This window comes from Chlorocebus sabaeus, chromosome 26 (assembly GCF_047675955.1).
Source record: "Chlorocebus sabaeus isolate Y175 chromosome 26, mChlSab1.0.hap1, whole genome shotgun sequence".
NCBI classification, from domain to species: domain Eukaryota; kingdom Metazoa; phylum Chordata; class Mammalia; order Primates; family Cercopithecidae; genus Chlorocebus; species Chlorocebus sabaeus.
The window spans coordinates 20,310,091-20,336,868 of record NC_132929.1 but is presented as its reverse complement, the minus strand read 5'-3'; the positions used below and the strand labels follow the sequence as shown (position 1 = coordinate 20,336,868).

The window sequence follows — 26,778 nt, the reverse complement described above, 5'->3', positions numbered from 1 at the left end:
CAAGATACACTGATTATAATCCTATAAAACTCTATCTATAATGATAGAAAGATCAGTGGTTGTCTCAGGTGATGTTGGATATAAAATAAGGATACTTTTTGGTCATGTGCATAAATCTGTCAGAATTCAAGAAAACATACACTTTGAACAGGTGTATTTTATTGTGTTTAAGGTTGTTTATTGAGAAGTCAATATAGGAGGATAAATAAAATTCTAAAAAATAGACAGTTCACCCAAATGACAGGAAAAGAGAAACAAAAGATGGGACAAATCCAGAACACACAGTAAGATAGAAGACTTTAAACTCAAACATATTAATAATTACATTAAATATAAAGAGACAAAATATGCCAGTGTAGGTTGGGCGCAGTGGCTCATGCCTATAATCCCTGCACTTTAGGAGGCCAAGGCGGGTGGATCGTCTGCAGTCAGGAGTTCAAGACCGGTCTGGCCAACACGGTAAAACACTGTCTCTACTAAAAACATAAAAATTAGCTGGGTGTGGTGGCAGGCGCCTGTAATCCCAGCTACTCGGGAGGCTGAGGTAGGAGAATTGCTTGAATCCAGGAGGTGGAGGTTGCAGTGAGCCAAGATTGCGCAACTGCACTCCAGTGAGGGCGACAGAGCGAGACTCTGCCTTAAAAAAAAAAAAAAAAAGCCAATGTAAATATATATGTACACAGGTTTTATAAAGGCTGGAAAAAGATATATCATGCAAATACTAAGTAAGAAAACTATTTGGCTCTATCAATATCAAAATAAACTTCAAGGCCGGGCACGGTGGCTCACGCCTGTAATCCCAGCACTTTGGGAGGCCGAGGTGGGCGGATCACAAGGTCAGGAGATCGAGACCATGCTGGCTAACATGGTGAAACCCTGTCTCTAATTAAAAAAACAAATACAAAAAATTAGCCGGGCGTGGTGGCGGGCGCCTGTAGTCCCAGCTACTCGGAAGGCTGAGGCAGGAGATGGTGTGAACCCGGGAGGCGGAGCTTGCAGTGAGCCGAGATCTCGCCACGCAAGCAAGACTCTGTCTCAAAATAAATAAAATAAAATAAAATAAAATAAACTTCAAGACTAATATTACTAGAGATAATGAGATATATCATAATGTTAACAAGTCATACAATTATAAATACATGAAGCTTCAACATACATGAAGCAAATATTGACAGATAAGTGAAGTAGACAAATGCACAAAAATAGGTGATTTTAACATCCCTCTCTTAATAACCAATAAAACAAGCACATTAAATAAATAAGACAGACGACTATGCAGTCGCCATTCTTTTGTTTCTTTACTTCCTTAATAAACTTGCTTTCACTTTAAAAGAAGATATAGAAAATTAGAGTATTATCAATCAATTGGATCTAATTGATATTTATAGAATACTGCACTGAACAACTCCAAAATACACATATATTCCCAAATACATATAGAACATTCAACAAGATAAGACTACATGCTAGTAAGTACCAAAAAATACCAAAGAAATCAAATTATACAGAGTATATTAATATTCTTGAATCAAAATGAATAATCCATGGGTCAAAAAAAAATCACAAGAAAAATAAAATAATAAAAAATAATGTATCAAAATGTATGGCATATAGAGAAAGGAGTACTTTAAAATTCATATCTTTAAATACCTATATTAGAAAAAAAGAAAAGTGTAAAATTAATGTTCTAACCAAGGAACTAGCAAGCTACAGCCATAGGCAAAATTCAGCACACTAATTGTTTCACATGGGCAAGAAAGTAAAAATCTTCTTTCTGTACTTATAAATAGTTGGAGGAAAATACATAGAAAAAAATATTTCATGGCACACGAAAACTATATGAAATTCAAATACAGTAGTTCCCCCTTAATGCTCACGTGATACCTTTCAAAACCCTCCAGTGGTTGCCTGAAACCACAGATAGTACCAAACACTATATATACTGTTTTTTCCTCCATATATACACACCTATGATAAACCCTGAATTATAAATTAAGACACAGTAAGAGATTACCAATAAAACAGAATAATTATCAGCATCACTAGTCTTATACTCTGGGGTCATCATTAAGTAAAATAAGGATTAACTGAATACAAACAGCCTGGTATCTACACAGCTGATCTGATAAAAAAAGAAAGCTACAAAGTGACTAACAGGAGTACAGCATACACATATGGATACTTGGGCAAAGGGATGATTAATGTCCCACTTGGGATGGAGCAGGAATGATGCAAGATTTTACCATGCTACTCAGAAAGGTGTCTAATTTAAAACTTATTATTTCTGAAATTTTCCATTTAATATTTTCAGACGCTGGTGACCACAGGTAACTAAAACTACGGAAAGCAAAACCAAAGACAGGTGGAACTACTGTACCGGTGTCCAAAACCAAGTTCATTCATTTATGTAGCCGTCTACAGTGGCAGCTGAATAGTAGCTGCAGCAGAGACAATATTGTCCACAAAGCCTAAAATATTTCTTATCTGAAATGTTTACAGAAAAATTTTACTCATATCTGATTTAAGCTCTCATTTCTAGAAGCTACAAAAGTAAATCAGACTAAAAACAGAAAATACTGAAAATAGTGGATATCAATTAAACAGAATGAACAGTTAATATTAAAAATCCCTTTGAACAAATAATGAAATTAATAAACCCAAGCAAGACTCATCAAAATAAAGATCAATAATAAATTATCTAGATCAGGAATGAAAAGAAGAGTACCATTACAAATCCTATAGACAGTATTAAATTAATAAGTACCAACAAAATATGATGTCAAATAAATCAACAACTTAAATTCCTTGAAAACATGTATGACTAAAACAAACAAGAAAGAAAAGTTAAATAATCTGATCTATATTAGAAAAACTAAATTACAGTAAAAGATATCCCACAAAGAAAATTCCAGTTACATTTTAGAAATCCCTCTCCAGAATTCACCAGTGAATTCTGCCAAATATTTAAGAATGAAATAATACCAATCAAACACAAGCTTTCAGAAAAGAGGAGGAACAGTCCTCAACTTGTTTTATGGCACCAGCTTAATCTTAATCCCAAAATTTAAAAACAATACAAATCAAGACAAAACTACAGAACAAGATCCTCCATGAATACAGATATAAAAATTATTTTAAAAAAAAATCCCCAGTAAATCAACTCCAAGTTATGATTTTCCTTTAAAAAAAAATTTATGTACTACTCTACATTAAAAGAATAAGAGGGGCCTGCCACAGTGGCTCACATCTGTAATCCCAGCACTTTGGAAGGCCAAAGTAAGTAGATCACTTGAAGTCAGGAGTTCAAGACCAGCCTGGCCAACATGGTGAAACCCCATCTCTATTAAAAACACAATTAGCGGGGCATGGTGTCACGTGCCTGTAATCCCAGTTACTTGGGAGGCCAAGGCAGGAGAACTGCTTGAACCCAGGAGGTGGAGGTTGTGGTGAGCTGAGACCACACCACTGTACTCCAGCCTGGGCAAGAGAATGAGACTCTACTTCAAATAAATAATAAATAAATAAATAAATAAATAAATAAATAAATAAATAAGAAATCTGAAGCCGAAAAGCCTTTAACAAAACTCAACAACATAATAAAAACATTTCACAAATAGGAATAGAATAGAACTTTCACAAACTAATAAAAGATAACTAAGAAAAACATCTAGCTATCATCATACCTAATGGTAAAACAAATTCTCTTCCCCTAAGGACAAGGCAAGGGTGTTCGCTCTCACCAATTCTACTCAACATGGTACTACAGATCCTAACCAATGTAATAAGTGAAGAAAAAAATAAGTCCCAGTGTGAGAAAGGGTAAGCAAACTCTCATTATTTGGCATATGACATAATTATTTACACATAAAACAAGACAGAACCCTAGTTCCTTTAGTGGAGAACAGTATTTAGAAACCAAGATCTGGGTGCTATGTGCACACAGTTCAGCAGACAGAGCAAGGAAATAGAATCATGTGCCACACAATGTTTTGGTTAACAGCAGACCACATATAGAACAGTGGTCTCATAAGATTATAATACTCTATTTTTACTGTACCTTTTCTATGTTTAGCTATGCTGAGAAACATAAAAACTTACCATTGTGTTATAACTGCCTATGATAATCAGTACAGTAACATGCTGTACAGGTTTGTAGCCTAGAAGCAAAAAGCTATACCACATAGCCTAGATAACTAGTAGGATATACCATCTAGATTCACGTAAGTACTATGATATTCACATGATGACAAAATTGACAATTAATGCATTTCAGATTGTCAAGTGACACAACTAAATATAAATATATGCTTGTGTGTGTGGTGGTGGGAAGAGAATGAATGAATATGAATGAATCTTAAACTGTCATTTCCTCCATAAATTCAACCAGTTAGTCTGAGTTGATTTTTTTTCATTCCATAAGTGGCAAATTACTTCAATTAATCAAGTAGTTAAAGAACACAACTAAAGAGACTTAATAAGGCCGGGCATGGTGGCTCATGCCTATAATCCCATTTTGGGAGGCTGAGGCGGGTGAATCACTTGAGGTCAAGAGTTCAACACCAGCCTGGCCAACATGGTGAAACCCAATCTCTACTAAAAATAGAAAAAATTAGCCAGACATGGTGGCACATGCCTATAATCCCAGTTACTCGGGAAGCTGAGACAGGAGAATCGCTTAAAACCAGGAAATGGAGGTCACAGTGAGCCAAGATCACACCACTGCACTCCAGCCTGGGTGACAGAGCAAGACTCCATCAAAAAAAAAAAAAAAAAAAAAAAAGGAGGAAAGGAAGAAAATTCCCAAATAAAACTACAAAGTTTGGCAAATCAGAGTTAAAGACTTTGAACAAAAGTCTTCATCTAATCATGTTTTTCAAACTAAGAAATGCAACCCACTGACATATTATCAAATCAATTTAAATACAATCACCTTCAGAAGAAGAAATAAAACAGAAAAATCAGAGCACATCACATAAATTAAGGGTGATTTTTGTTTCACATGTATGTATTAGCCATATGTTTCTTTTTGTAGACCAACAGTTAAAAGGTCTAAAAACAGGTATTTCATTAAAACTGTATTCATATGGAAATTTATGATCCTTAACTATAACAGCATTTAGTTAAGAATAGAGGAAAAGGTCATTTTGTTATGGGGAAAACGCTAGAAATACTGTATTTGGAAAAATATAGAGATTCATGGTAGAAAACAAATGTATTTCAGTTGTGAGGCCTTCAATTATGTATTAGAAATCTCATTGTGCTAAAAAGCAGAAAGGCTGCACATGAACAATTCCTGAATAATCTTGCTGATAATTTCATACATCTGAAGTCTTTGAATCACAAATCTGTATTTGAAAGAGACCAAAGATTTCGTACACTCTGAATTGTGTCACCCCAAAATTTATGTTGAAGCCCTAACCCAAATACTTCAGACTGTGACCATATTTGAAGATAGAGCCTTTAAAAAAAGTAATTAAAAGGGTTTTCTTGGCCAGGTGTGGTGGCTCACGCCTGTAATCCCAGCACTTTGGGAGGCCAAGGCGGGCAGATCACTTAAGGTCAGGAGTTCAAGATCAGCCTAGGCAACATGGTGAAACCCCATCTCTACTAAAAATACAAAATGTAGCCAGATGTGGTGGCACACGCCTGTAATTCCAGCTATCCAGGAGGCTGAGGCACAAGAAAACGCTTGAATCCACGAGACAGAGGTTGCAATGAGCTGAGATAGTGCCACTGCATTCCAGCCTGGGTGACAGAGCGAGACTCTGTCTTACATACACACACAAAAAAAGGAGGAGGATTTCTTCAGGTGGCCCCTAAAGACGTATGACCAGTGTCCGTAAAGATGCAGACATAGACCATCCACAGACCAAAGACTGACCGTGTGAGGGGCAGCCATCTATAAGTCAAGAACAGAGATCTAAGAAGGAAGCACATTGGCCAACATCTTGTTCTTGGACTTCTAGACAGTGTCCAGCCACTTTGACAGAGAATAATAAAGGAGAAAGAATACAGATTATCAGTTAAATACATCTGGGTTTAAATCCTAGCAGTGTCACTTATTGGAGATGCAGTAGTATATAGTGGTTAGGAGTGTATGTAAACTAGGCTCCAGCATTGCCGCTTAAAACTAAGCAACTTAACACAAGTTATTATTTAACCTCCCTGTGCCTCAGTTTCCTCGTTTGTAATATAAAAGTAACAGCTATCTCATACAGTTTGTAAGGCTTAAATTATTCCACTTTATTATTTATTTATTTATTTATTTATTTATTTATTTGAGACGGAGTCTCGCTTTGTTGCCCAGGCTGGAGTGCAGTGGCGCGATCTTGGCTCACTGCAAACTCTGCCTCCTGGGTTCACGCTGTTCTCCTGCCTCAGCCTCCCAAGTAGCTGGGACTACAGGCGCCCGCCACCACGCCCGGCTAATTTTTTGTATTTTTAGTAAGGACGGGGTTTCATCGTGTTAGCCACGATGGTCTCAATCCCCTGACCTCGTGATCCGCCTGCCTCGGCCTCCCAAAGTGCTGGGATTACAGGCGTGAGCCACCATGCCCGGCCAAATTATTACACTTTAAACACTGAGGACAGTGCTTGGCAAATAGTAACTGCTCAATAACTATAAGTAAGAGCTGTCGCAGGCATAGTGGCACACGCCTATAGTCCCAGCTACTCGGGAAGCTGAGACAGGAGAATCGCTTGAACCTAGGAGGTGGAGGTTGCAGTGAGCCGAGACCGCGCCATTGCACTCCAGCCTGGGCAAGTTAAGAGTGAAACTGTGTCTCAAAAAAAAAAAAAAACCAAAAGCTGTCGTATTGGTCTTCAATGTTATTTTTTAACCTGGGTAGGTTATTATTATAATTATTGTTACTATTGACAGTTCAAGTTACCTAAATTCACCAAGTCTCAGTTGTTCTCATCTATAAAACATCAAAAAATGGTTAATATTCCATGGGTTTTAGCTGTGAACTGCTACCCAAAATTTGAAAAAGGCAATGACGCTGTATTTAAGATACACACATAAGCAAGCATTGTCTAGATGCTCCACACAATTTTAGAATATGTGATTAAGAATACGGTTTACGACATTGTAGACAAGAAAGCAACAATAATTAAAAGTCATATAAGCTCATTAAGACTAATATGTGACAAATTAACCTTATTATTTACTCCTAACACAAGATTAGTTGTCTAGGAAAAGACAACTGTGGTTTCACTCTGATTTCGGTAAAGCATTCAAATATTAATTTCAATAATAATCTTATAGAATACGATTTTTAAAATCTGAGTTCAGTTACAGCACAATAAAGTGAATTTGTAGCTGTATGAAAAACCTTACCCAAAAACGTAATTAATAAATAAGACAGTCCAGTACAGTGGCTCATGTCTGTAATTCCAGCACTTTGGGAGGCCGAGGTGAGGAGATTACGAGACCTGCCTGGCCAACATGGCAAAACCCCGTCTCTACTAAAAATATAAGAATCAGCCAGGTATGGTGGCAGGCGCCTGGAGTCCCAGCTACTCGGGAGGCTGAGGCACGATAATCACTCGAACCCGAGAGGTGGAGGTTGCAGTGAGCCGATATTGTGCCACTGCATATCTTAATGTAACATCTTTGAGTAATGAGGCATTAATGAAAGATCTTAGATTTAGTTAAAACAAAAAAAGAAACTTGGACAAAAATTTCTACAGAAAAATCCTCCTGAGTGGCTGGGTACAATGGCTCACGCCTGTAATCCCAGTACTTTGGCAGGCTGAAGCGGCGGATCACTTGAGGCTAGGAGTTCAAGACCAGCCTGCGCAACATGGTGAAACCCCATCTCTACAAAAATACAAAAATTAGCTGGGCATGGTGGCACGCACTACTTGGGAGGCTGAGAAAAGAGGATTGCTTGAACTCGAAAGGCAAAGGTTGCAGTGAGCTGAGATCATGCCACTGCACTCCAACTTGGGCAAGACTGGAGACCTTTTTTTTATTTTTTTATTTTTTTGAGACCTGTCTCAAAAAAAAGTCCTGAGTGTTCCAGTTCAAGGGTTCCCAGCCCCTGGGCCATGGAATGGTACCAATCCATGGCCTGTTAGGAACGAGGCCACAGAGAAGGAGGTGAGCAGTGAGCCAGCAGGCACTATTGCCTAAGCCCTATCTCCTGTCAGATCAGCAGTAGCAAATTCTCATAGGAGCACGAACTCTAGTGTGAATTGTGGGATCTACATTGTGTGCTCCTTATGAGAATCTAATGCCTGATGATCTGATGTGGATTAATTTCATCCCAAAACCATTAACCAAACCCCACCCCGGCTGACCTGGTCCCTGGAAAAACTGTCTTCCCTGAAACCAGCTGCTGGTACCAAAACAACTGGAGACTGCTGTTCTAGTTGACATGAGCCAAAATTTGCTGACCAACAGAGATTAAGCTACTAAAGGAGACAAAGTATAATTTAACATAAAATCACATTAACAGAAACAATCCAGCCAGGTGTAGTGGCTCACACTTTGAGAGATCAAGGCAGGCAAACAGCTTGAGACCAGGAGTTTGTGACCAGCCTGGACAACATGGTGAAGCCTTGCCTCTACTAAAAAATACAAGGAATTAGCCAGACACAGTGGCAAAAGCCTGTAGTTCCAGCAACTTGGGACGCTGAAATGGGAGCATCACCTGAGTCGGGAAATCGAGGCTGCAGTGACCTGTGACTGCACAACTACACTCTAGCCTGGGCAATGGGAGTGAAAGAAACAATTCACTGTCAGAAGAAGTATGCTGATCCTTGAACAAGCTGGGCTTGAATTGTATTGGTCCGTTAATACACAAATTTTCTGCCACCTCTGCAGCAGAAAGACCAACTCCTCCTCTTCCTCAGCCCAGAAGACAATGAGGATGAAGACCTTTATAATGATCTACTTCCACTTAAACAGTAAACGTATTTTCTCTTCCTTATGATTTTCTTAATAACATTTTCTTTTTTTCTAGCTTACTTTATTGTAAGAATACAGTATAAAGCCAGGTGAGATGGCTCACACCTGTAATACCAACACTTTGGCAGGCCAAGGTGGGATGACTGCTTTGAAGTCAGGAGTTCAAGACCAGCCTGGGCAAGATAAATGTGACCTAGTCTCTTTAAAAAAAAAAAAAAAGGGAGAGAAATTTTAAAAATAACTGGGCGTGGTGGTACATGCCTGTAGTCCTAGCTACTCAAGAAGCTGAGATGGGAGGATCAACTGAGCTCAGGAGTTCAAGGCTGCAGTGAGCTATGATAATATTACTGCACTCCAGCCTGGGCAATAGAGTAAGATCCTATCTAAAAAAATAGAATACAGTATAGAATACACATAACATAAAAAATATGTGTTGAATGATTGTTTATGTTATTGGTAAACCTCTGGTTAACAGGAGGTTATTAGTGTTAAGTTTTTGGAGAGTCAAAAGTTATATGTAGATTTTCAACCACATGGGAGGGTCAGCATCCCTAAAATCCACACTGTTGAAGGGTCAACTATAAATATGAATAGAATTCTGAAGACATAACAAAAACCTATCTTCGCTTCTGGTTTTTATCTTTCATGAATAACAGATAAAGGTGACCAAGATGATGATAAATATCATATAATGTCATATAAGGAAAACTAGAAATAGCTGCCCTGTATTGACTGAAGGTTTGTACTTGCACATGTAAGGGAATACAGTATCTGTTTTCGAGTGGAAAAAATACAAAAAAGTAACATGAGAAAGCAAAAACATAAGGAGGCACTTTATGACAACTAGAGCTGCTCAGAAGAATGAAGTAATAATATGTAGCAAGGTTCCCATCAACAGAGGCTGATGACAACCCATTAGGAATTCATAGAGATGGAAATTTGGGTTTCTGGAAGCTACTTCATCTTTGTTATATGATAATACTAGAATATTTTCTCAGTTTACATAAATTCAGAAACTTTTTAAAATTTCTAATTACTTAAAATTAACAAAGAAATTAGTATTAGAAACAAACAAAAACAAAAAATAAAACCACCAAAACAAAAATTAAAACCCTATGCAAACCAAGAATACTTCCAAATCTTGCCTAGTGACTCACAGTAATTAGGCTTTGTTAATTCTATACCAACAAAATCTATTCCCATGAACAAGTCAACTAGTAATTTATTTTTCTGCTTAAGAAAGTGATAAACTTCCATTATAATAAAAAACTTACCATGTAAATAATTATTCTAAGAAAGAACATAAAAATAGTAAAAGTCATAAAAAAAATCTACACATAATCAATAATACTATACATTGATAGAGTGCATTAAAATTGATCAAACTGAGACCAGGCGCGGTGGTAGATCATGCCTGTAATCCCAGCACTTTGGGAGGCCAAGGCGGATGAATTACAAGGTCCGGAGATTGAGACTATCCTGGCCAACATGGTGAAACCCCATCTCTACTAAAAATACAAAAATTAGCTGGTGTGGTGGCACGTGCCTGTTGTCCCAGCTATTCAGGAGGCTGAGGCAGGAGAATCACTTGAACCCAGGAGGTGGAGGTTGCAGTGAGCAGAGATCGCGCTACTGCACTCCAGCCTGGAGACAGAGCTAGACTCTGTCTCAAAATAAATAAATAAATAAAAACAAAATAAAATAAAGTTGATCAAACTGCTTTTCTACCTGTTGTACCATCTAATCTGAAAATAACTCTGAGACAGACAAAGCAGTTGGTATCAGTGCCATTTTACTATCTTCCTGAGGCTCAGGGGGGTAAATGACTCTCTCTTTAGGTCACTCAAGTTGGTCCAGAATATAAATCTGGAGTACAAAACTCCTCGTCAGTGTCCATTCTCTCTTTTAGTAATGCTCTTTTCTCTTTAATGAAGCAATACATCTTCATCACACAAATGTTAGAACTCGAACAGATGAGAGACATCACCTCCCTAGACAGTGAATATTAACAAGAAACTTTAACTTTTCTTTGAAAGAAAATGAAAGTAAAAGAAACAACTCAAGTAAAAGAGCAAGGAAAAATTTATTTTGCTACCCATAATACTATGTTGAAAAAGCAGAAGGCTAAGTGGATTAGTTCAGTGGAACAAATAATGTTCTTCTTAAATTGCCATTAAATATTCTGCACGTAAAACTCTTAGAAGTAAAATTAACACCAAAACGTAGATTTTGGTGCACTATCAGATTTCTCCTCTATGCATGATTAGAGAAAATATCATAATTTTCACTTTTAATGACATGAAAGTATATGGTAAAATCATTACCTTAGGTGTGCTTCCTTTAATAAATTTTTTAATTGAAGACAACAAGCCGGTTTCATTCTTCGATGGTTTTTCTCCTCCTGAAGGCAGGCTATCATCAACCTCTGAATATTTCCTCTTTGCTCTGGCAGTGCGTTGTGTTTGGATTTGATTTGACTGCTGAGAAGCCTTCCGTGTTCTCAGCCTCATCTTTTATGGGTGCCACATGTAAAACTGTAAGATAAAAATAATAAATGTAATAAAAACATTAAAAGTTAATAAATTCAACCTTCTCTACCCAAATGTGACCAGCTTATATAATAAAAATATCTTGGCTAAAAAAACAAAAGTCCTAGACTCTAGGAGATTGCAGTAAGAAACTAACATTTTAAGTAAAAGGCATTATGCTTTATACTTTATTTATATTATCCCGAGTAACTTTCCCAACAACCTCTGAAATACTATAACCTACCCTATGATCTAAAGTAAGGGTAACACCAAAGAGTGTGCATGCTCTTTACATAATACTATACTGCCTGCCAATGTTACTATTTGTTTAATCATTGGTTCGACAAATATTTATTGCATACTTAGTCACATTCAAGGCACTGGGCCAGGTAAGCATTGAGTAAATAGTAAACAAGATAAGGAAGGGTTTTGCTTTTCTGGAACTCACCAGGTAGTGGAAAAGTAATGTCAGCCAATGAATGAATGAATTCCATGAGCACAAGTCTAATAATCGACAATCACATAAGTGTAACAACAGAATTTGGATCATTTTGAGAGAGTCCTATCTTACCACATTTAATGATACTTTTAAAACAATTCACATCAGAAAGAAAACATAAGGCTATTTATTCAAACTCTCTCGTTTTATAGGTAAGACAATTAATTGCTGGCAAAATTGTCCCAACACTTAGAATTAAAGATATAACCGAATTAGAATCTGTGAAACAGAATACAAAGAATACTAAACGAAGAATTAAGAGATATGAATATTAATCCTACTCCAATCATGGCTAATCTGTAGTCAGTTAGGTTTCATCAAATGTTTAAAAAATATATTTATCTTACCATCCTAAGGCTCAAAATGAAAAAAGGATTAGGAAAGGCTATAATGTGCAAAGGACAATAAAGCTATTCACCACAGTGAATACATTCACAGAACACACTAACTCCAATTAAGCACTCTAAAATCTAAAGGTACAGAAATTCCTGGCAGAGATTAGAATCTCAGAAATTGTTTTTATTAACTCAACAAAACAATCACAGAAAAAAAAAGAAACTTTTTTCAAAACAGAAACTACAGGCTGGGCATGGTGGCTCACACCTGTAACCCCAGCACTTTGGGAGGCCAAGGCAGGTGGTTCACCTGAGATCAGGAGTTAGAGACTAGCCCGGCCAGCATGGAGAAACCCTGTCTCTATTAAAAATACAAAAAATAGGTGGGCGTGGTGGCGGACGCCTGTAATCCCAGCTACTCCAAAGGCTGAGGCAGGAGAACTGCTTGAACCCGGGAGGCGGAGGTTGCAGTAAGGAGAGATTGCGCCATAGCACTCCAGCCTAGGCGACAAGAGCAAAACTCCATCTTAAAGGGGGGGGGGGGGGGGGGGAGGAGAAACTGTGTGTGTGTGTGTGTGTGTGTGTGTGTGTGTGTGTGTGTGTGTGTGTATCTACCTCAAATGTTTGTGTTCCCCACCCCCGCCCCACCAAAATTCATGTTGATACCTAATCCCTAATGTGATGGTGTTTGGAGGTGAGGCCGTTGTGAGGTGATAAGGTCATGAGGGTAGAGTCTGAATGAACTAAGTTAGTGCCCCTATAAAAGAGGCCCCAGAGAGACAGATGCCTAGCCCCTTCCACTATGATATTACAGTAAGAAGACAGTGATCTATGAGGAAGCAGGCCCTTACCAGATGTCAAATCTGCCTGCACCTTGATCTTCGACATCTCAGTGTCTGTAACTGAGAGAAATAAATTTGTTGTTTATAACCCACCCACCAAGTTTACGGTATTTTTATTATAGCAGCCCAAACTGACCTAAGACACTCCCAAACTCAAAGGATTCATCAGAGGAGTCCCAAAATATCTTTCCCAGTAACTATTTTTTTCTAAAACCAAACGGTGCTGGGTTATAAACTGCAATACCCAAATGAAATAAATAATGCTTTTTTCCCTCTGAATTCTTTTGTTATTCAAAACAGAACTCCCCAGAAAAGGAAAATTACTGTAGCAATTTTTAAAATTGATACATGGGAAAATTTTTTAAAGTTGTTTTTAATCAATTTCTGTAAATTTTTTATGGGAGTCTTTAAAAAACATCTAAGGGTGAACCTAACTTAAACCCACAATCATTAAATGGAAATCACAAAGATTGTGATACAACATATTGAGGAAAGTAGATATTAAAAGACTAAAGACATATAAAGTAACTCAGTCTTAAGAGGTTCAGCTCATTAAAATTTAAACACTGTAATGTCAGAGTAGGAAAAAAAGGAAGAAAATGATAATCTCTCTGCCCACAAAATGCAAAAAAAATACAGCAGGTAAGTATATTTACCTAACTGTTGTACACATAAAATGCTAGATCATTCTGTATGGAGACTGTGAAGAGGTTCTGGGAAAGCTTAGGAGAAAGATCCTTTGAACTCAAAAATAACAAACTGGTATTCACTAGAAAGAAAGATGAGTATTTGAAAACTAAAGCTGAAGTATGGAGTTTTTGCCCATTCCATAAGTAGGTTGTAAAAGATGTACTTAATAAGTCTGAAAGGGCTAAAGCTGTCAAGCCCTTATCAATTTATGAAACTGACCACTCAAAAAACAGATAAAGAAAACACATACTTTTCAATTGTACACAGAATGCTAAGAAAGATCTATATGTTGAGCCATAAAACAAGATTCCATGAATTTCAAGGAAAAATGCATACAGAGTATGCATTTAACCACAATTATAAATCAAATTATAAATCAATTTAAAAAATCTTTTAAAAGTACTAAGTACTTGGAAATTTGAAAATACATAAATAATGAATCAAAAATAAATCACAAGGGATACACAAAATATTCTGAACTGAAAATATAAACAAGATATAATAACACATTACAATTTCTGATGTAATAAGCAGCACTTAGAAATTATAAACATAGGCTGGGTGGTGGCTCATGCCTGTAATCCAAGCACTTTGGGAGGCCAAGGCAGGTGGATCATGACGTCAGGAGATTGAGACCATTTTGGCCAACATGGTGAAACCCTATCTCTACTAAAAATACAAAAAAATTAGCTGGGTGTTGTGGTGTGCGCCTGTAGTCCCAGCTACTTGGGAGGGTGAGGCAGGAGAATCGCTTGAACCTGGGAGGTGGAGGTTGCAGAGATCGAGCCACTGCCCTCCAGCCTGGGCAACAGAGCGAGAGACCATCTCAGACAGAAAACAAAAGAAATTATAAATATGTATACACATAATAGAACTCCAAAATATGAGGAAAAACTATCACAAATGAAATGAAAAAAAGTTGAAGAACTTCAATAACTCACTTTCAGTAGCAGAGAGAATTAGACAAAAGATCAACATGAAAAAAGAAGACCTGAAAAACTCTCTAGATCTAACATTATATACAACGCTAACAGCAGAATACTCTCCTCAACTTACACATGGAACATTCTTCAGAATAGTAAATATGTTAGGCCACAAAACAAACCTTAATACATTTAAAAGGAACGAAATCATATGAGTACAGGCATACTTTGTTTAAATACACTTCACAGGCACTGCGTTTTTTATGAACTGAAGGTTTGTAGCCACCCTGCATACAAGTCTTGGCATGGGCTCACTTCATGTCTCAGTGTCACATTTTGGTAATTTTTGCAACAATTCAAACTCTTTCATTATTACTGTATCTGTTATAGTGATCTATGATGAGTGATCTTTGGTGTTACTTTTGTAATTGTTTTGGGGTGACACAAACTACGTAAGATGGTGAACTTAATAAATAAATGTTGAGTACATGTATAGTGACTGCTCCACTGACCATTCATTCCCCAACTCTCTCCCTCTCCTTAGACCTCCCTATTCTGAGACACGACAATTTTAAAATTAGGCCAATTATGCCCTACAATGTCTCTACATTGTAGAGGAATGTAGAGGAAGGAAGAGTCAAACATCTATCACTTTAAAATCAAAAGCTAGAAGTAATTCAGCTTAGTGAGGAAGGCATGTTGAAAGTTGAGACAGGCCAAAAGCTAAGCCTCTTGTGCCAATTGGCCAAGTTATAATGCAAAGGAAAAGTTATTGAAGGAAATTAAAAGTGCCACCAGGCGCAGTGGCTCACATTTGTAATCCCAGCACTTTGGGAGGCCAAGATGGGCGGATCGCCTGAGGTCAGGAGTTTGAGACCAGCCTGGCCAACATGGTGAAACCCCATCTCTACCAGATATGGAGAAAGTTTTAGTAGTCTGGCTATAAGATCAAACCAGCCACAGCATTCACGTTTCAAAGCTAATCCAGAGGTGAAGAAGTTGCGCAAGAAAAATTTGAAGCTAGCATTGTTTGGTTCATGAGGTTTAAGGAAAGAAGCTGTCTCCATAATATATAGATGTGCAAGGTGAGGTGAAGCAGCAGGTGCTGATATAAAAGAGGCGGCAAGTTATCCAGAAGATCTAACTATGACCACTGATGAAGGTGGCTATACTAAAACAACAGATTTTCTAAGTAGACGAAACAGCTTTCTGTTGGAAACAGATGCCATCTAGGACTTTCACAGCTATGAGAAGTCAGTGCCTGGTTTCAAAGCAGGCTGGGCACAGTGGCTCATGCCTGTAATCCCAGGATTTTGCGAGGCCAAGGCAGGTGGATGGCTTGAGCCCAGGAGTTCAAGACCAGCCTGGGCAACATGGTGAAACCCCGTCTCTATAAAAAATACAAAAATTCCCCGTCTCTACTAAAAAATACAAAAAAACTAGCCGGGTGAGGTGGCGGGCGCCTGTAGTCCCAGCTACTCGGGAGGCTGAGGCAGGAGAATGGCATAAACCCGGGAGGCAGAGCTTGCGGTGAGCTGAGATCTGGCCACTGCACTCCAGTCTGGGCGACAGAGCAAGACTCTGTCTCAAAAAAAAAAAAAAAAAAAAAAAAATACAAAAATTAGCTGGGCATGGTGGCACATGCCTGTAGTCCCAGCTACCTGGGAGGCTGAGGTGGAAGGATCACTGGAGCCCGGGAGGTTGAGGCTACAGTAAGTCAATTATCACATCACGGCACTCCAGCCTGGGCGACAGTGAGAGCCTGTCTCAAAAAAAAAAAAAAAATCCACATGATCATCTCAATTAATGCAGAAAAAGCATCTGATCAAATCCAACACCCTTTCATATTAAAAATCATCAACAAATGAAAAACAAACAAGAACTCCCTCAACATAAAAAAAAGGTATTTATAAAAAACCCACAGGACCTGTCATACATAGTAAAAGGCTGAATGCTGTCCCTCTAATATCAGGAACAAGACAAAGATGGCCCCTCTCACCACTGCTATTCAACATTTTACTGGAAGTTCTAAGCAGGCAGTTAGGCAAGAAAAATAAAAGAAATCCATATTAAAAAGAAAAAAAGGTGAAACTTATCTCTTTGCAAATGACATGTCTTGTTTAAAGAATAATCATAAAGAAAAAAACTGGACAAACTGGACTTCATAAAAATTAAAAACTTGCCATTTACCAAAAGACATCATTAGGAAAATAAGAAGGCGAGCAGCAAACTGGTAGAATATTCACAAAACGCACATATCACAAAGACCTTGTATGTAAAATATATAAAGTCCCACGACACGATAAGTACAAGCCAACAGAAAAACGGGCAGAGATATAAGAAAATATTTCATAAAAATTAGATGACTGGTGATAGCACAGAAAATGATACTCAATATTATTTATAAGAATTTTAAGTTAAAACCCCAAAGGTATGCCAATTCACACCTCCTAAAATGGCAAACATTAAAAGGAATGACAAATTTAAATAGTAACAATGATGGAGAATAAAGTCTCATATGCTGCTGTTACAGATGTATGTTTTTTGATAAAACAGGGTAATTTCTAATAATTATACACCAAACTCTTTGACTCAGTGATTTCACTTCTAAATTTTTATCCAAGAGAAATGCAAACACGTTCACAATGTATTTTTACAAAAATGTTCCTGACAGCCTTATTCACAATATGGCTGTTTCCAGTTCCAAACTGGAAACAACAAAAATGCCCCAAAAGAGAAAGATGAATACTGTGGTGTTTTCATGTAAGTAAATACTAATTAGCATCAGAAACGAACAAGTACTTCTATCATAAACAAACATGAAATAATCCCACAGACATGCTAAACAATGGCAGACACAAAATAATACATATTTAATGACAGCATTAAAATAACTTTATCAGGGACAAAAACAATCTATACAGAAAACAAGCAAAACAGATTTTGCCCTGGAGAAAGGAAACATCCTCTAATGTTATAGGAGCATCTTTTTGTCAAAATTTTACAGAATATAATTTTTTTTTTTTTTTTTGAGACGGAGTCTTGCTCTGTCGCCCAGGCTGGAGTGCAGTGGCCAGATCTCGGCTCACTGCAAGCTCCGCCTCCCGGGTTCACGCCATTCTCCTGTCTCAGCCTCCCGAATAGCTGGGACTACAGGCACCCGCCACCTCGCCCGGCTAGTTTTTTTTTTTGTAATATTTAGTAGAGACGGGGTTTCACCGTGTTAGCCAGGATGGTCTCGATCTCCTGACCTCGTGATCCACCCGTCTCCGCCTCCCAAAGTGCTGGGATTACAGGCTTGAGCCACCGCGCCCGGCCAGAATATAATTTTTAATGGTCATGTAATATTTCAATATAAATGTTTCAATATTTCAATATAAATGTCTCAATTTATTTGATCACTGACTAGCTGGAAAATAAACTGTTTCATAATTACTAACATCAACTCAAATGAAATAAACACATAAATTTCAGTCTACATTTCTTTTTTTTTTTTTTTTTTTGAGACGGAGTCTTGCTGTGTCACCCAGGCTGGAGTGCAGTGGCCGGATCTCAGCTCACTGCAAGCTCCTCCTCTCGGGTTCACGCCATTCTCCTGCCTCGGCCTCCCGAGTAGCTGGGACTACAGGCACCCACCACTTCTCCCGGCTAGTTTTTTGTATGTTTAGTAGAGACGGGGTTTCACCGTGTTAGCCAGGATGGTCTCGATCTCCTGACCTCATGATCCGCCCGTCTCGGCCTCCCAAAGTGCTGGGATTACAGGCTTGAGCCACCGCGCCCGGCCTTCAGTCTACATTTCTGATTCTTAAGACAGTTTCTTAGAAGTGAATTTACTAATTTAAAAGTTTTACAGCTGAGGTCTGTGTTAGTGGTGTTTGGACTCATCATTGGTCCAATCATTAGCTGAACACTAGGCTATGCAAATATATAGGGAGGTAAGCTTTAGTAAGCCAGGCTTAAAAATAAAAGCAAAAATATTTAAAAACAAAAAATAATTAAGTAGAGACATCAGTGGTTGCATACTGCAGGGAAATTAAATTCCATAGATTTTTTTCTGCCTATGGAAGTTACTACTAAACAACCTTTGAGGGGAGAAAAACCATGAATCCAGAGTGGCTACAATATTATCTAAAATGGCCAGTTTTCAACAAAAAATTGTAAGACATGATAAAACAGTAAAGTATGACCCAAACTCGGGGAAAAACTGCAGTGAAAACATATTAATCATGTGCCAGGCATATAACAATCCAGTGAGAGATATATGTAACTATTTACATAAAACAAAATTCACTCTTGATCCCTTAAGAGTTGGAAAAATTCTTATTTTTGGTGTACATATTGACCCTTTTCTCTGATTATAAAATATACATCATTTAAAAACTCCAGGCTGGGCGTGGTGACTCACACCTGTAATCCCAGGGCTTTGGGAGGCTGAGGCAGGAGGATTGCTTGAGCCCAGGAATTCTAGACCAGCTTGGACAACACAGGGAGACTCCCCAGTCTCTACAAAAAAATAAAAACAAAAAAATTATATGGGCATGGTGGCGCACACCTGTAGTCCCAGTGACTTGGAAGGCTGAGGTGAGAAGATCACTTGAGCCTCAGAAGCTGAGGCTGCAGTGAGCCATGGCACACCATTGCACTCCAGCCTGGGCAACAGAATGAGACCTTGTCTCCAAAACAAGAAACAGAAAGACAGTAAAACATGAAATAAAATCTCCCATAATTCCTTAACCCAGAGATGATTGATAATGTGGGTATATTAGTCTGTTTGTTTTAATATGTATAAATATTTTAATCAGTATTTATAATTACACTACATGTATTACCTTTTTTTTTTTCCCCCTTTTATACTATATTTTACCAATGTTGTTTTAAAAATCTGAGAATATTGGCCAGATGCAGTGGCTCACGCTTGTAATCCCAGCACTTTGGGAGGCCAAGGCAGGCAGATCATCTCAGGTCAGGAGTTCGAGACCAGCCTGGCCAACATGGTGAAACATCCTGTCTCTACTAAAAATACAAAAATTAGCCGGGCGTAGTGGCGGGCACCTGTAATCCCAGCTACTTGGGAGGCTGAGGCAGGACAATCATTTGAACCTCGGAGGCGGAGGTTGCAGTGAGCCAAGGTTGCACCACTATACTCCAATCTGGGTGACAGAGTGAGACTCACTCTCAAAAAGAAAAAAAACCAACAACAAAAAAACAAAACACAGAGTAAGAATACAATTTTTAATGGTCATGTAATATTTCAATATACAGATAAATGTTTAATTATTTGATCACTGACTTGTTGGAAAATAAACTGTTTCAAAATTACCAACATCACCTCAAATGAAATAACCACATATTTTTCAGTCTACATTTCCGATTCTTTCCTTAAGATAGTTCCTTAGAAGTGAATTTACAAGTTCAAAGATTGTTAAAATTTGGTGGTATCTCTAGAAATACTAACAAACTGCTTTCCAAAAAGTGGTTTGAACTAGCAGTGTACAAAGAGTGTCTATATGACTAAATCTTTCAAATCAAAATTTTTAATATTTAAAATGTTTGCTAATTTTAAGTAAAAAAAAAAAAGTAAAACTAGGTAACTTAAATTATATTTATAGGTTACCTCCAATTCCCTCTTTTTTCTAAAAATCTAAAACACGAAAATTGAAAAATGTTCTTAATTCAACCACTCCAACTACAGCAAAAACACCTCAGGTAGCATTCCTGAGGAAAAGTAACATAGAATCTAACGGAATACTTAAGGAGACATAAGGATCATTATTTTATAATGCAAATGTAAAAAAATAATAATTTTTTTTTTTTTTTTGAGACAGTCTCGCTCTGTCACCCAGGCAAGAGTGCAGCAACAATAATCTCAGCTCACTGCAACCTCCACCTCCTGGGTTCAAGCAATTCTCCGGCCTCATCCTCCCAAGTAGCTGGGATTACAGGCATGTACCACCACGCCTGGTAAATTTTTGTATTTTCAGTAGAGACAGGGTTTTGCCATGTTGGCCAAAACTCAAAGTGATTCATCCTTCTCAGCCTCCCAAAGTGCTGGGATTACAGGCTAGTGCCACCATACCTGGCTACTTTTTGTACTTTTAGTAGAAACGATGTTTCGCCTTAAATGAGTTCTAACCAAAAAACTTTATTATACTGAACTGAGGCCAAGCATGGTGGCTCACATCTCTAATCACAACACTTTGGGAAGCCAAGGTGGGAGGACTGCCTGAGCTCAGGAGTTTGAGACCAGCCTGGCCAACATGGCGAAACCCTGTCTCTACTAACAATACAAAAAAATTAGCCAGACATGGTAGTGCCTATCTCTAATTCCAGCTACCTGGGAGGCTGAGGCACGAGAATCACTTGAACCCGGGAGGCAGGGAGGCAAAGGTTGCAGTGAGCCGAGATCATGCGACTGCACTACAGCCTGGGCAACGGGCACTGAAGGAAAGTCAGGGGATGTGCTGTTATTGAATTCAAGACAGAAGAAAACATAAAAAAAGCTATTCAAGTCCTAGACAAGCATAGTCCCAAGTGGAAGACCACTGAAAGTGAAAGAAGATCCTGATGGTGAACATGCCAGGAGAGCAATGCAAAACGTGATGGCTACCACTGGTGGAATAGGTATGAGACCAAGTGGCCCAGAAATGATTAATATCCTACCTAGTATCTTAAATAATCTTAACATCCCAAATGAGATTATCCATGTATACGTATTACAGGCAGAAAGAGTTGGAAGCACAGTATTTGTAGCAAATCAGGATTATAAAGCTGGCTGGGAGAAACCGAAGGAAATATTTTAGTATGGTTGATGTGGTGTTCTGAGCACATTCTTGAGGATAAAGATGAAAAAAACCATGGAATGGGCACTGTTACTTTTGAACAGTCCACTGAAGCTGTGCAAGCTATATCTACATTCAATGCCCAACTGCTATGTGATAGACCGACACAGGTAAGACGGATGAGACCGCCTTACCAAAGGATTTTTTTTTCCCTCCTGAGCATCTGCAGCTTCTCTATGGCCTTGGTGGTACTGGAACAGCGTTAGGATCAGGAGGGCAGACTATCGATGCCAATCACCTGAATGGAATGGGCCTGCAGAAATCAGAATGGAGGGCATGGATTTGGAAAAATGGTAGAAATGGAGGAGGGAACCCTTTGGTGGTGGTATGGAAAATGTGGGTCAATTTGGATCTGGGATGAACATGGGCAGAATAAACGAAATCTTCGTAATACACCGAGGAGAGGGAAGATCACTACAAAGCAGAGGGGAAGTGGAAGTGGAGGCAGCGTCCCCGAAATCGAGAGGATGAGCCCCAAGCACTGACCACATTGGGGGTGCCGGCATGGAATGCATGAGTCCAGGCCTGGGCCACCATGTGGATTGTGTGGGTTCCAAGATGCAGTGCATGGGTCTGGTCACGGACCGCATGGGCTTCGTGGAGCACAAAGGCTCCCGCATGGAGTGCATGGGCCTGCTAGGCCTTGACTAAATGGCCTCTAGCATCCAGCACATGGGTGAGATCACTGAGCGCAGTGGCTCCGGCCTGAAACACGTGGGTGCCAGCATGGGCTTCAGCCTCAAGCGCACAACTGCTCCCACTGACCATGTGGACCAAACCATTGAGCACATGGGCTCTGGTGTGGAGTGCATGGTTCCTGCAGGCATGGGGGCTGGCCTGGAGCATATGGGCCCCATGATGGATCACATGGCCACTGGCCTGGAGCACACAGGTGCCAACAACCTGAAATATCTGGATGGACCTGAGGTGAACGGGTGCCAACAGCCTGGAGAGGATGGGCATTAACAGCCTTGAGTGCATGGGTCCCACCATGGGCCAGACACTGGGTGCTGAGACTGGGTGTATGGGCCTAGCCATGGGTGGTGGTGGCCATGTCAGCTTTGACTGTGCCCACTTAAAACTCTGGAGGAAACCTGGCAGGGTCCTTTGGTGAGGCTGGAGGCCATGCTCCTGGCGGTGGCCAGGAAAGCCTACCAGGTATTTGTGAGAAATCTCCCATTGGATTTTACATGATCAAATCGACAAACATGGCCACGTGCAATAAGCCAACATCAAGATGAAGAATGGGAAGTCCAAGGGGTGTGGTTTGGTTAAGTTTGAGTCGCCAGAGGTGGCTGAGAGCCTGTCGGATGATGAATGGCATGAAGCTGAGTGGCCAAGAGACTGATGGCAAATCTATAGAAATATGCCTTTTTTTAAACATCAATATTTTGTATTTTTTTCTTGTTAACTATTTTAACTTACTGGCTGGATATATAAAGATGTTTTAAAAATTCAGTTGCTTTTTGATGAAATTTACTTTTTTATTTTTTTTTATTTTTTTATTTTTTTTATTATTATTTTTTTTTTTGAGACGGAGTCTTGGTCTGTCGCCCGCGCTGGAGTGCAGTGGCCGGATCTCAGCTCACTGCAAACTCCGCCTCCCGGGTTTACGCCATTCTCCTGCCTCAGCCTCCCGAGTAGCTGGGACTACAGGTGCCCGCCACCTCGCCCGGCTAGTTTTTTGTATTTTTTAGTAGAGACGGGGTTTCACTGTGTTAGCCAGGATGGTCTCGATCTCCTGACCTCGTGATCCGCCCGTCTCGGCCTCCCAAAGTGCTGGGATTACAGGCTTGAGCCACCACGCCCGGCCTACTTTTTTATTTTTTAAGGACCGGGGTTGTATTTGAACGTTTGCACTGAGACTGCAATATGCAATTTTTTTTGTAGTTGTGGCACCATGCTGACATCAAACGTGACTCTGATAATAAATACCAGTTCCTGGAAAAATGAAAAAAGAAAACCAATTCTCAACCTATTATTTTCCAAAAAAGTTCTAAATTACTACATTTACCTGAACATGAAAAAGTTTAAATATTAACAAATAGCTGCCATTAATTAAGTGCTATGTGCAAGGCACTGTCATAAGTGCTTTCTCATATGTTATTTCACTTAATTTTCTCAATCACATAAAGTAGTGTCTGTTATTTCCATTTTATGAAAGAGAAAATGGAAGAGGAGAAGACAGCAGAAGTGTTTTAAGTAAAAATTTCCACATAATTTCAATATAAATAACTTGCAACGTCAAAACAGTATATTTATAACCAACAAAACACTTTAATTAAAAAGTTAACCAGGCTGGGTGCAGCGGCTCATAAGGTCAGGAGTTCGACCTTATGAGTCAACATGGTGAAACTCGGTCTCTACTAAAAATACAAAAATGAGCTGGGCATGGTGGCGGGTGCCTATAATCCCAGCTATTTGGGAGGCTGAGGCAGGAGAATTGCTTGAACCCGGGAGCGGAGGTTGCAGCGAGCTGAGATCACACCACTGCACTCCAGCCTGGGCAACAGAGTGAGACTCCATCTCAAAAAAAAAAAAAAAAAAAAAAAGTTCCCCAAAATTCCAATTTCCCATTTCTCTTTCTCTCTTTTTTTTTTTTTTTTTTTTTTTTTGAGGCGGAGTCTCGCTCTGTCGCCCAGGCTGGAGTGCAGTGGCCAGATCTTGGCTCACTGCAAGCTCCGCCTCCCGGGTTTACGCCATTCTCCTGCCTCAGCCTCCCGAGTAGCTGGGACTACAGGCACCCGCCACCTCGCCCGGCTAGTTTTTTGTATTTTTTAGTAGAGACGGGGTTTCACTGTGTTAGCCAGGATGGTCTCTTTTTTTTTTTTTCTAGCCTGCTCCCCCTTCTGAGCCAGCAATTTCCCATTTCTCTTTTTTTTTTTTTTTTTTTTTTGAGATGGAGCCTTGCTCTGTCACCTGGGCTAGAGTACAGCAGTTCTATCTCAGCTCACTGCAACCTCTACCTCCCAGGATCAAGCAGTTCTCCTGCCTCAGCCTCCCAAGTAGCTGGGATTACAGGTGCATGCCACCACACCCAGCTACTTGTTTTCTATTTTTAGTACAGACGGGATTTTGCCATGTTGGCCAGGGTGGTTTCGAACTCCTGACCTCAAGTGATCCACCTGCCTTGGCCTCCCAAAGTGCTGGGATTACAGGCATGAGTGAGCTACCGTGCGCAGCCAGGTTTTTTACTTCTGCCTTCTGCCTGAATGGTCCGTTGGAATGGGTAATTTTTCAACTGAACCACTGGCTGAACAAAACCTCAAGATAAAATTAACCTGTAAAAGCTTTAAGTTTACAGCAGGGCACGGTGGCTAATACCTGTAATCCCAGTACTTTGGGAGGCCGAGGTGGGTGGATCAGGAGGTCAGGAGTTTGAGACCTGCCTGGCCAATATGGTGAAACCCTGTCTCTACTAAAAATACAAAAATTAGCCAGGCGTGGTGGCGGGCTCCTGTAGTCCCAGCTACTTGGGAGGCCGAGACAGAAGAATCGCTTGAACCCAGGAGGCAGAGGTTGCAGTGAGCCTAGATCGTGCCACTGCACTCCAGCCTGGGCGACAGAGCGAGGAAAAAAAGAAAAAGGCTGGGTGCAGTGGCTCATGAGGTCAGGCTTTCGAGACAAGCCTGGCCAACAAAGTGAAACACCGTCTCTACTAAAAATACAAAAAATTAGCTGGGCAAGGTTGTGGGTGTCTGTAATCCCAGCTACTCGGGAGGCTGAGGCAGGAGAAAAGCTTGAACCTGGAAGGTGGAGGCTGCAGTGAGCCGAGATGGTGCCACTGCACTCCACGCACTCCAGCCTAGGTGACAGTGCGAGACTCCATCTCAAATTAAAAAAAAAAAAAAAAAAAAGCTGTGTTTTCAAATTGGCTGGTAGGAGCTCAAAATTAAACCTCTGATAGAAATAATGTTACAAATACAGATTAGAGTTCCAGGGCAGCTCCTATGTGCATAGTTAACCCATAATATAACTGAATTCAAAAATCTAGAACCTAGGCCAGGTACAGTGGCTCACACCTGTAATGCCAGCACTTTGGGAGGCCAAGTCAGATAGATCACTTGAGCCTAGGAGTTTGAGACCAGCCTGGGCAACATGATGAAACCCTGTGTCTACTAAAAATATAAAAAAATTTGCCGGGTGTTATGGTGCACGCCTACAGTCCCAACTACTTGGGAGGCTGAGGTGGGAGGATCATCTGAACCCAGGAAGTCGAGGCTGCAGTAAGCTGTGACTGCGTCACTGCACTTCACACAGGCCAACAGCTGGACTGAGACTCTGTATCAAAAGAAAAATATAAATCTAGAACCTATTATACAAATAATATAAAAAACTACAGCCGGGCATGGTGGCTCACGCCTGTAATCCCAACACTTTGGGAGGCCGAGGCGGGCGGATCACGAGGTCAGGAGATCGAGACCATCCTGGCTAACACGGTGAAATCCCATCTCTACTAAAAAATACAAAAAAATTAGCCAGGCGTGCGCCTGTAGTCCCAGCTACTTGGGCGGCTGAGGCAGGAGAATGGCATGAACCCAGGAGGTGGAAATTGCAAGTGAGCCGAGATCGTGCCACTGCACTCTAGTCTGGGCAACAGAGTGAGAGTCCGTCAAAAGAAAAGAAGGAAAGGAAAAGGAAAAGGAAAAGGAAAAGGAAAAGAGAAAAGAAAACAGAAAAGGAAAAGAAAAGAAAAACTACATTCCATATCTCAACACCAGGCCTATATGTACCCCTACTAAAGCTATAGATATCTGGTACTGGGTAAACTATATATCTAAATGCAAAAAAAAAAAAAAAAAAAAACTTACCTTACACTACATAGAAAATTAACTCAAAATTGATCAAATACCTAAACATAAGAGCTAAGACTCCTAGAAGAAAATACAGGCTGGATGTGGTGGCTGACACCTGTAATCTCGGCACTTTGGGAGGCCAAGGGGGGTAGATCACCTGAGCTCAGGAGTTTGAGACCAGCCTGGACAACATGGTGAAACTTCATCTCTACCAAAAATACAAAAAACTAGCTGGGTGTGGTGGGTGTGCCTGTGGTCTCAGCTACTTGGGAAGCTGAGGTGGGAGGATCACTTGAGCCTGTGAGGCAGAGGTTGCAGTCATCTGAGATTGTACCACTGCACTTCAACTTGGACGACAGAGTGAGGCCGCTTCTCAAAAAAATGTGCCTGTGTGTGTGTGTGTGTGTGTGTA

At 39.7% G+C, this 26,778-nt stretch overlaps 1 protein-coding gene and 2 pseudogenes across 3 annotated transcripts in view; 2 read left to right on the top strand and 1 right to left on the bottom strand.

Moving 5' to 3' along the window:
• Positions 1-26,778, bottom strand: part of CTDSPL2 (CTD small phosphatase like 2) — a 109,037-nt gene that overhangs the window by 55,285 nt on the left and 26,974 nt on the right. For 2 of the 3 annotated variants that reach the window (XM_008016786.3, XM_008016784.3), the window contains exon 2: positions 11,239-11,448. In XM_008016786.3, coding sequence (XP_008014977.1) covers positions 11,239-11,424 — 186 coding nt within the window. In that variant the 5' untranslated portion in view covers positions 11,425-11,448. Of the gene's footprint in view, positions 1-11,238; positions 11,449-26,778 lie in introns of those variants that run through there. The other variant, XM_073012128.1, reaches the window with a different exon arrangement.
• On the top strand, positions 13,741-21,931 carry LOC140710397 (heterogeneous nuclear ribonucleoprotein M pseudogene; annotated as a pseudogene).
• LOC103245717 (heterogeneous nuclear ribonucleoprotein M pseudogene) lies at positions 22,075-23,021 on the top strand (annotated as a pseudogene).